This window comes from Vombatus ursinus, unplaced genomic scaffold (assembly GCF_900497805.2).
Source record: "Vombatus ursinus unplaced genomic scaffold, bare-nosed wombat genome assembly UNPS02014959.1, whole genome shotgun sequence".
Classification (NCBI taxonomy): domain Eukaryota; kingdom Metazoa; phylum Chordata; class Mammalia; order Diprotodontia; family Vombatidae; genus Vombatus; species Vombatus ursinus.
In genome coordinates, this window is record NW_020954737.1 from 15,071,769 (window position 1) to 15,083,716 (window position 11,948).

Sequence of the window (11,948 nt, forward strand, 5' to 3'; positions counted from 1 at the left end):
AAAAAAAAAACTTAAACCAAAATTAGTTGAGCTTGTCTGGTTCTTTTGGGGGGATCAGAGAGAATAGAAGATGTGGTATGATAATGAGATAAAACTACAGTCCCAAGTAGATTGAACTTTCTAGATTAATTTTGGATTTCAGTTTCCCATATCCTCCCTGGCTCCCAATACCCTAGGTGTTTAGCAATTTGGCCCCTAAAAATAGGTCTTGGGGAATATGGAGGCTAGCATCTGTCTCGTGTCCAAATATGGTTGCTTTGTGTATGACTTTACCACTGTTAGTATTATGGCAGGCTAACTAACCACTCAAACATTTACTAGCTGTTTGGCCTTGGGCAAGACACTCAACCCTGTTTGCCTCAGTTTCCTCATCTATAAAATGAGCTGGAGAAGGAAATGGCAAACCACTCCCAAATGGAATCAGAGTTGCACACTACTGAAACAACTGAACAACAGCAAACTAACCACTAGATGTGTTTGTTGTTCCTTGTCTTTCTGAGGTCAGTAATAGATGACATTTGATACAACTGTATTTAATTGTGGTGATATGTTTTTCTTGTCCCCTTATTTCCCAGGGAGTCCTTTCCAATGATCCTGGTGGCCAACAAAGTTGATCTGATGCACTTGAGGAAAATCACCCGGGAACAAGGAAAAGAAATGGCAACAAAACACAATGTAGGTTGTATGGGTGTGTATGGTTTGGGGGGAGGAGGAGCAGTGTCTAAAAATGTCTAAAGGAAGGAATCAAGGTTGAAATAAATCCTCATCCTTCTTCAATGGTATTGGAGATATGGAGAATTCAGTTTGTGAATAAGAAATGAAACTCCAGACGCCAATTCATCCAATTAAGAAAGAATTAGGAAGGAGAATGATGGGACTTTCTGAAAATGATGATGATAATTAGAATTTATAAAGTGATTTAAGGTTATCAAAATGTTTTACAAATATCTCACTTGATCCTCACAACAAGCCTAGTAAGTAGGTGCTATTATTATCTCCATTTTATAGAAGAAGAAACTAAGGCAAACAGAGGTTAAGAGACTTGCCAGAGTCACACACCTAGTAGGAGGCAGGATTTGAACCCAAGTCTTTCTGATCTAACATAATCATATTGTCTGAAAAAAAAATACTTCTGGCTGGAAGGCTTATAAAGGAACCAGAAAGTGAAGCATTTTAACCTTGCTATATTTCTATTTTCATTTAAAACAATTTAGTTAGGGAAGGTGGGAAAGGTAATTCTTAACCACTCTTCATGCTAACATATGATGTGCAGCCCCCTTCTAGGAGATCTTTTTTAGAATCTAAGTTCTTTGAGAGCAGGAACTGTGTTATTTTTCCGTTTGTAATCCTGGTGCTTAGGGCCATGCTTTGCACATAGTAAGCTCCTGATAAATGCTTTCTCATTCATTTATTCATTCATTCACACAGGTTTTCCTCAGTCAAAACTCAGCCAGCTTTGAATTTACTAATCAAACAACCACACACATTTCTCCATCTTTTCCACAAAAAAAATGTTATCAACAATTCACATGTTTAATATGATTATATATGTATAGCCTATATCAGATTGCATGCCGCCTTGGGGAGGGAAGGAGAAAAAATCTGGAACTCAAAATCTTATAAAAGTGAATGTATGTATGTAATTGGAAAAAATAAAATATTGTTAAGTGGGGGGAAAAAAAGAAATCCCAATTCACAATGCCTACAGATTCATCAGGCCCATTAGCTCCGACAAAAAAAAAGGAAAGGAAATTAATTTGGCATGAAAATGAAAGGATTTGACAGATAATCTGCCAAGTTCCTTTTAGTTAAAAGCCCAATGCTCCATATCCTTAATGTATGGGTTGGCTCATACTGATTCCCTAAGGGCTCACAAATCATCTACTCACAGAATTTTGCACTGAAAACATCAAAGTAGTCACTTTGTTGTAGACCCTTGCTTTTTCACCTTTTTGAAACTCAGGCTACATTTTCTCTCCTGTAGGCCTCTACCATTTATTACTAATAGACAAAGAGTTCAAGGGGCTTCTTTGCAAACGATGGCATTGTCCTGACATGTGATTCATTTGGAGTAGGCAATTTGAACACACCTTGAGAAGCTAAATGTTCTCTGTCTCCTTCACTATCTGGGGTTCAGTTCTTCCATGATTAGTATTTTTTTTTAACTCTTTCTATTTTAGAGAGCATTCCCTTTGAGAGAGAAGACATAGGCAAAATTGGAGCCAAGTAATTTTTCTTTCTCTCTATTAACAGCTAACTTTACTTACTCTACCCCAACAGTAGACCTGTGCTCCAGACATATCTTTAAAAAGCACTTTTTGTCATCCTTAACATTTTCAGGAAGCTTTAAATCATAATAGGCTTTAGCCTTCCTGTCACATTGCCTAAAATCTAAGTATTCATACTTAATTGTGTCACCACCACCCCTTTTATCTTTTCCATATATCCTTTGTAAATCTATACCTATTCGGGTCTGTTTGGATGTATTCCTTCTTTTTTTTTTTTTTTTAACTTCAGAATGAGAGACATTTGTACTTTCAGAATTTTATTATTGAAACTTTTCATTCCGGTTGAACTATCTTCCTAGATTCATGTCTTCTTATCTTTTCTCTAAACTTTTGGAAACTCGATTTCCTAGGTCATCAGCTCAGCCTTTTCTAACTTAGCTACTGTATATTTCAGGGTGGCGTGTTCACGCTATCCTAAGGTTCCCAACATTTCTTATTTCCCAAGTGGTTCTTGCTTGCCCAGAATTAAGCCCATAGTAACATCTATCTCCTTGTTGTTTCCTCAGCCTTTTTATAAGGTGAAATTGTTGGTAAGAAAAATCATGACTTTACTTATATGCCCTGATTTTAGCAGAATTTAATATATGTCAGGTAGTGGAAGTCCACCCCCACCCCATTACTACTCTATCTTGTCCCTGTACCAATTTTGTAACTTATATCATCATCTATATCCTCTATCATGCTGGGTGGTCCATAGTGAACTTACAAAAATGTCACTTCTGTTGCCATCCTGCCTAGTTAAGGAATAAATTTAGATGACTAGTGATTTCATAGTGATATCCAAAATATACATGTGAGGAAAGGAAGGGAGGGAAAGGAATAAGCATTTATAAAGTGCCTACTATGTACCAGGCACTATATGAAACACTTAAAAAAAATTATACCATTTGATCCTCACAACGACCCTGCAAAGTGTTATTATTATTCCCATTTTACAGTTGAGGAAACTGAGGCAAACAGCGCTTAAGAGATTTGCCCAGGGTCATACAGCTAGTAAGTGTCTGAAGCTGAATTTGAACTCCAGATTTTCTGACTACATCACCAACTGTGTCACCAGAGGTGACTTCCTAGCAATTATGCAAATATATACATGCTTATTGAAGTCAGGGAGGGGTGGTGGTGGTGGTAGGTGGGATCAGAACTGTAATTTAATTGATATAGGGAACTCTGAATAGAGAAACAGCCCCTACCAGGTCAACTTGTAGTCTTAGAGAATGACTGGACATGGAGAGGTTAAATGATTTTCCCAGCCAGTACATGACCCACATGAATTTCTAGTTAGCTATTGCTTACTAAAATGCTAAGAATCTCAAAATTAGAAAAATGCTTGATGAATCTGTTTGCATTTTTCATTTTTGTAAAGCAGAGCTTTTGTCTTGCAGATTCCATATATAGAGACCAGTGCTAAGGATCCACCACTAAATGTTGACAAAGCCTTTCATGACCTTGTTAGAGTGATTAGGTAAGTTGTAATGCCTTTCTCTTGGTAAATGCCAATATGCACAAACCTTAAAGCTCCATGTAAATGGTAGCTATTGTTATTACTGTGCCATTAACAAGGGCAGATACCTTTCAGATACCTACAAAACTACCAGGTTTCGCTCCATAAGGCTTCTTGGTTTTGTTTCACATGAGGTTGGTTACAGAATTACTTTCAAATGCTATTAATCTTTAATGTTTGAATGGTATTAGGTTATGTAGGGATGCGTCTCTTAATTGACAATGAAAGGTAAATTAATAACTAAACAGTTTACCATCCATTTGCAGAATCACCATAAAGAATTCAGCAGCATTGAACACTAGAGAATCTACCTTTCAAGATACTTACAAGGAAGCGTATTCTGCATTTCTAATTACTTACCATATTATTCAGATGCTGAACATTTCATTATAACATAAAGCAATCAATATTAGAAGGCAGGCAATCTATTACCTCAATCTTCTGTACCAGGACTAGAGGGGGAGGGAGTGTATGGTAGAAGTAGAAAACCATATGTTAACACTATCTATGTCCTACTGTATTTTTTATTTATCTTGTTAAATATTTCCCAATTGAATTTTAATTTGGTTCTGGCCAGCACTTGGGAGTGTTGCTGGCCATGTGTTTGAGGCCTTTGCTTTAGGGAACTCAAAAACCCTTCAGATTTGACTATAATCTTCCTTTCCAGCCTGATCTCCAGTAACTCCTGTGTATTCCATCCACTCTATCCCCACGTGCTGAACAAAACATCTCTGTGCTTTTCCAATTCCTTACTTTGGCTCATTCCATTATTTTTGCCAGGAATGCTGTTTAATGTCCTCCTTCCCCAAACTACTTTATATTCATTTTATATAGCCTTTATATACTTATATATGCATGTTGTCTCCTCCATTTGAATATAAGCTCCTTGAGGGCAGGGACTGTTTCAATTTTGTCTTTTTGTCTTCAGTGTTTAGTGTAATGCCTGACACATAGGAGTCACTTAATAAATGCCTGTTGATTGAATTAATTGATTGTTCTAACAGTCTGTAGTGGCCACAGAAATCATAAAATAAAATAAAAGTATTTGGAACCATAAAGTTTTGGCTTCCCAACATCAATCTTTTGCCCCCTCCCCCCACCATTTCCTACCTCTTCACTTTTCCTTTCAATCCAATTTAATCTAACAAATATTTACTAAGTGCCTTCTATGTGCAGAGCACCATGCTAGATACTGGGGAACTAGCAGACTAGACATGTGATTTCACTGATGTAGGGAAGGCTCTGGGGAGGAAACTCCCTAATTTATCACTTTATAGAATTGCCTAAGGCACTGAGAGGTTAGGTGACTTGACCAGGATCACAGGGTCAGTAAGTGTCAAAAGCAGGATTTGAACCTAGGTCTTTGTGGCTTGTATCAAGCTCTCTATCCACCACATTTAAATAACTGAAATCTGAGATCTATAAATGGGCTCACATGAAGCCATGTATGTAAAGTGCATTAGAAACCTTAAAGCACTATTTAAATATCAGTTATTTTTTGTAAGATACCATCCCTACTCTTTTATAGCTTATAGTCTAGGGAGGTGGGGGTAACACATATAGAGATGGCTGTGATACACAATATTACATGATCCTTGTTTCAGAAGTACAGAATAAAGTACAATGTAAGGTCTCAAGGGGAAAAGATTATTGTTTGGTAAATTGAGGCAAATCTGGAAAGGGCTTTTTAGGTCCTTCCTAAGATTAGGCATTTTTGCTACTCACCGCCCCTAGTGGTGGTGGGGGGGGAGGGGTAATGAAGTCAGTGCCGGGCTCAGAAGTAGACAGCAAAATCCACCACAGGAAACCACCAAAATAAGTATTATTTATATTTGTAAAAAGATAAATATTTGTAGCCATAGAATTTTAAGCAGTTAGTGGACTTTATAAACTATAATTTTAAAAAGTTGAGCCAGAGCAAAATTCAGAGGAAAAACAAACAAAACTTAAATAAAAGCAAAAGAATTTGTTATAGATGTACCTTGACACGTGCCCTCTCTCACACAGCCCAACAGCTAGTTTTCACAGTCATCTTTCCTTCAACATCATGGTAATATATTCTACCCTTTTCTCTATAGTCTGAATTGCTGTTGCTTTGAAGTATTATATGCAGCACACACATTTTTAACTGCCAGTACATTGTAAATGTAGTGGGGCTGGTGGAGGAAGGACTAGATATGGAGTCAAAAGACCTTGGTTTGAGACCCAGCTCCGCTACTTGTTGCTTGGGTAACTAAGGATAAAGTCACCTAATGTCTCTGGGTCTCTGTTTCCTTGTTTATAAAATAAAGAGGTTGGATTAGATGATCTTTAAGCTTCATTATACATCTAAATCCATGTTTATTAACTGACTGACTGATCCTAATATATAATTCTTACTTTAAGGATACATGATTTCATGCAGTGCATCCATACCACCTGCCCTGATGCTGACCAGATGGTTCATTAGAAAGTCCTGATTTTAGAGACAGAAGAACTGGGATTTGACCTCTGTATACCTTGTTTACCCTGAACAAGTCACTTAACCTCTATTGGCCTCAGTTTCTCCTTTTGTAAAATGAGGCATTTGAACTAGATGATTTCAGCTCTCAGGCTGTTATGATCCAGGTTAAAAGTATTGACACAGACTCAGAGTACCTTGATAAAGGTCACACAGATAGCAACAAAATCAGATCTAAGGGTCTATATTTCCTGATTTTCAGACCAGTACTTTCCCAATACATCATGCTTTCTCAGCTATGCTTACATTTTCAGATTTCAGGAAGGTCTCTAGAAGTATTATGTTTTGGAATAAGCTAACATTTCAGATTTCTTCATCTGTAATATTAACAGATTAGTGTAGAGAGATTCTAAGGCCTCTTCCACCACAAAGAAATATTGTTTGACTAAAAAGGGGAAAAAATTAACCTAAAAATTTTGTGTGAGCTATCTGAGTTTATGTAGCTAGGTGGTGAAGTGGACAGAGCACTAGGCCTGGAGTCAGGAAGACCTGAATTCAAATCTGGCCTCAGACACTTACTAGCTGTGTGATCCTGGACAAGTCACATAACTCCATTTGCCTTAGTTTCCTCATCAGTAAAATGAGGTGGAGAAGAGAATGGCAAACCACTCCAGTATCTTTGCCAAGAAAACTCCAAAAGGGGTCATGAAGAGTCAGACATGACTAAAAAATGACTAAACAATAACAAAATCTGAATTTATATGTATAAAATCCGAGTGAATGTATATGTAGCCATCTCTTTTTCCATCCCTGAATAGAGATGGCTGTTCTATAAATAAAAACAAGTCCATGTAAATTATAAACCCTTTTAATATTTGAGAGACCTTTCTCATGAGGAGGGAAGAAAAATTGTTGCAACCAAAAAAAACCACTTCACTTATGAATTTACACCTTGAATTGTACCCTAAAGATACATCTAAAGATGTTACATTCAGAGAAAAAAATCTCAAAATTATTCTTTTAAGTCATGTTTCTTTCTCCTTTGTTTACCCCTTGACCACTAATTTGGCTTGGCCTGTCAGTTGAATCAATAACAATAAACCAGCTGTGGGCCACAAAATTTCAGTCTGTAACAAGTCACTAAGACAGAGCTCTCAGTATGATCAATCAATTTATTAGGGATATTGGTGGTTCCTAATCAATTGAGTTCAAGGCTGTCCTCATGGTCAGGGACCCTTGTGCTGGAAAAATTGCTGGAAAAAAAAATTAAGGGAATACCAGAAATAGAATGAGGTGGTACAGTTCCATGATTGGTCAGTTTCAGAAGTGGGAATATGTTCTGGTTGGCTAAAGGAAATAAATGTTCATCAATCATAACCACTTTATGAACAGGCCTTTCATAGGTCATTAGCCACAAATCATCAACTGCAGGCCATCAACTTCAGGCCATCTCAGCAGCGACTTTCCACAGGTCATAAGACCCTGTTAACAGCATCTCAGGGCCTTCCACAGGTCATAAGACCCTAGTGTTCGACCAACAGTATCTAGGTTTTGAGGAAGTTGTGGTTTTGAAGCAAAGGTCACTAGGGAGTGGGCAGCAGTGATTCACAGGGCTGAAGAGGCAAATGAACTTTGTTTCAAGCACTATACTAGGAGTTGGGATGGGGATGGGGTGAAGCAGAAATCACATTCTTGTCACAGATCTAACTTAATACAGTATAAATCTAGCTGACAAATCTAATCCAATTAATGTAATCATCAATACATGGTAGATTAATCTTATAACTTACAATAGTTCTTATCCTAATAGCATTAACTAACATAACTAACTCAAACTTAATCCTATTCTGCTTAATGCACTAATACACCCACTGATACTTATCAGATCATAATGAGTAAATGCTGATTAAATTGAGTAGGGGTATCAAAATTATCTTCACACAGGAACTGAGTAACTGAGAACCTCTCTGAGCCTCAAATTTCTTCCTCTGTAAAGTGCACAGACTAGATGTCCTAAGGCTCCTCATGACAGTGGAAAGAGCATTGGTTCTGTAATTATACGACCTGGGGTCCAATCCCACATGTTCCATTTACTACCTTTGTCATTTTGGGCAAGTGACTTAACTTCCCTGTTTCCTAACTGCCCCAGTTTCCTCATCTGTAAAATGGGAGAATTTTTTTTTAAAACAATGTTTTATTTTTTCCCAAATTATATGTAGACCATTTTTAACATTCTTTTTTTTTTAATTTTGAGCTCTAAGTTTTTTTTCTCTCTCCCTCACCTCCTACCTTCTTGAGACAGTAAGCAATTTGATATAGGTTATACATGTGCAATCATGTAAAACATATTTCCATATTGGTCATGTTGTGAAAAAAGACACAGACCCAAAGGGAAAAAAAACACTAAAAACATAAAGAAAGTGAAAAATGGTACTCTTTGATCTGCATTCAGATTCCATTAGTTCTTTCACTGGAGGTGGAAAGCATTTTCCATCATGAGTCCTTTGGAGTTGTCTTGGATCATGGTATCGCTGAGACTAGCCAAGTCGTTCACAGTTGATCATCATAAAATACTGCTGTTACCATGTACAATGTTCTCCTGGTTCAGGTCACTTCACTTTGCATCAGTTCATGTAAGTCTTTCCAAGTTTTCTAAATCCACCTGCTCATCCTTTCTAATAGCACAATAGTGTTCCATTACAATCATAAACCACAACTTGTTCAGCCATTCCCCAATTCATGGGCAACCCTTCAATTTCCAATTCTTTGCAACTACAAAAAAAAATATTTCTGTACAAATATGTTCTTCTCCCATTTAAAAAATCTCTTTGGGATACAGCCCTAGTAGGATATTGCTGGATCAAAGGGTATGAACAGTTTGGTTGTCCTTTGGGCATAGTTTTAAATTGCGCCCCAGAATGGTTAGATCACTTCACAACTCCACCAACAGTGCATTAGTGTCCCAATTTCCCCACGACCTGTCTAACAAATAATCATTTTCCTTTTCTATCATATTAGGCAATCTGACAAGTGTGAGGTGGCACCTCAGAGTTGTTTTAATTTGCATTTCTCTAATCAATAGTGATTTAGAGTATTTTTTCATATGACTATAGATAGTTTTGATTTCTTCAAATGAAAACTACTTGTTTATATGCTTTGATCATATATCAATTTGGGAATTACTTGTATTCTTATAAATTTGACTTCATTCTCTATATATTTGAGAAATGGGGTCTTTATCAGAGGCATTTGCTATAAAAAATTGTCTCCCAGCTTTCTGCTTTCCTTTTAATATTGGTTGTATTGGTTTTGTTTGTGCAAAACCTTTTTAATTTAATATAATCAAAATTCTTCATTTTACATCTAGTAATACTCTCTATCTCTTGTTTGGTCATAAATACTTCTCCTTTCCATACATCTGACAGGTAATCTATTTCTTGCTCTCCTAATTTGCATATGATATTACCCTTTATGTTTAAATCATATACCCATTTTTGACCTCATCTTGGTATATAGTGTAAGATGTTGGTTTATACCTAGTTTCAGCTATACTGTTTTCCAGTTTTCTCAGAAGTTTTTGCCAAATAGTGAGTTTTTGTCCCCAAAGCTGGGGTCTTTGGCTTTATCAAACATTAGATTACTATGGTTATTTACTACTGTGTCTTATATACCTAACCTATTCCACTGATCTACTCTATTTTTTATACAGTACTTAATAGTTTTTATGATTACCACTTTATAATACAGTTTGAGATCTCTTATGGTTACACTACCTTCCTTCACATTTTTTTCATTAATCCCCTTGATATTCTTGACCTTTTGTTCTTCAGATGAATTTTGTTATGATTTTTTTCTAGCTCTATAAAATAATTTTTTAGTAGTTTGATTGGTATGGCACTGAATAAGTAAATTAATTTAGGTAGAATTGTCATTTTCTATTATATTGGCTCAGCCTGCCCATAAGCAATTAATATTTTTCCATTTGTTTAGATCTGAATTTATTTGTGAGAAAAGTAGTTAGTAATTGTGTCCATACAGCTCCTGGGTTTGTCTTGGCAGGTAGACTCCCAAGTATTGTATATTGTCTGCAGTTGTCGTAAAAAGAAATTCTCTTTCTATCTCTTGCTGCTGGACTTAGTTGGTCACATATAAAAATGCTAATGATTTATGTAGGTTGATTTTATAAATAAAATAGGTCTGAGGTCCTTTCCAATTCTAGATCTATAATCCTCTAACCATGAAAGGGCCTTGGGCAAGTCACCTTACATTTTTGTGCTCTCATAAAATGCATTGGAATCAACAGTATTGAAAATCTGTTCCAGTGCTTATATTTCGGGAGTGTGTAATTCTAAGATTTTCCCTAGTAGTTATGTAAAAATGATGCCTCAAATGGCAAGGAACATCGGTGTCATGAATGAATAATGAAAGGATCTCTTATAGGAGATGATTTTTTTCCCCTTTTTAATTAAATCCTTCTTTGTTGCCAGTCTGATTTTTTTTTTAAGTCTAATTTCTAGTATTAGTTAAATATCCACAAATTTTATTAGGACATGCTCCTTTTCTGGCAAACATTTAGGCATCTCTCCCCATAGACAGACACACTTCTCCTAATTGTACTTAAATGCTAACTGCTCTTAATTAACTAATTAATTAATTAACTAGCTAATCTAAAATACTACTAAGAGTGACTAGGGGGTTTAGTGGGTAGAGCACTGGACTTGAAGTTAGGAAAAGCTGAGTCTGAATCCTGCCTCAGATATCAGATATGTAATCCTGGACATAGCCAGTATATGTGAGAAGCCAGATTTGCACTCAGGTATTCCTGATTTCTTTCAGGCCAGTTCTCTATCATTACTATCCATCAGAAAGTGATTGTTCAGTTATTTTTCAATCGTGTCCTATTCTTTGTGACCTCATTTGGGGTTTTCTTGGCAAAGATACTGGAATGGTTTGCCATTTCCTTCTCCAGCTCATTTTACAATGAGGAAACTGAGGCCAACAAGGTTAAGTGACTTGCCCAGGGTCACGCAAGTGTGTCTGAGGCCAGATTTGAACTCAGAAAGATGACTCCAAGACAAGTGCTCTATCCACTGCACCTACCACCTCACTGCTCTATGATCCATCAGACAAGCCAACTCTTGTTCATTTCCTTCTTCTCTTTCTATTTCTGCAGGCAACAGATTCCAGAGAAAAGCCAGAAGAAAAAGAAGAAAACCAAATGGCGTGGGGACCGGGCCACAGGTGCTCACAAACTCCAGTGTGTGATATTGTGACAGGGCCTCAGAGCCTCTTTGCTGCTGTGAATGTGAACTAGAGAGACCCGGTGATGCACTCAACTGCCTAACTGCACTGACAGCTGCTTCTAACAGTGAACCTTGGCCAGAGATCTTGGCATGTTAAGGAAAAAGAAGAGGAGGGTGGGGGGGGGTAGGGTGGGGAAGGAAGGAAGGAGGGCAGGGAAAGTGGAGGAAGAGAACCTGCCCTTTGAGGAATACTTGAACTGTGGCCAGTTTCTTCTGGAGGGAATAGGTGGGGAAAGAGGAGGATTTGGTCTGGTTTTGCTAAAAGAGTGACAAGCTTTCAAGGTCATTCACAGGATAAGTGGAAATAGCAGGTAAACAAAAGCAGCATCTAAGCCCCTTACATGTCGATACAATCAAGTCCCCCTTTTCCTCCTTCCCTCCCTCTGTTAGTGGGTATTTTCTTTTTTTTAAAAAAA

At 37.1% G+C, this 11,948-nt stretch overlaps 1 protein-coding gene across 1 annotated transcript in view; it reads left to right on the plus strand.

Moving 5' to 3' along the window:
• MRAS (muscle RAS oncogene homolog) overlaps window positions 1-11,641 on the plus strand; it is a 100,002-nt gene extending 88,361 nt beyond the window's left edge. Inside the window, exons 5-7 of the mRNA XM_027845127.1 lie at window positions 576-675; window positions 3,671-3,750; window positions 11,403-11,641. Of these exons, the coding sequence (XP_027700928.1) occupies window positions 576-675; window positions 3,671-3,750; window positions 11,403-11,502 (280 nt within the window). The 3' untranslated portion in view covers window positions 11,503-11,641. The remainder of the gene's footprint in view (window positions 1-575; window positions 676-3,670; window positions 3,751-11,402) is intronic.
• Window positions 11,642-11,948: the final 307 nt, after the last annotated feature.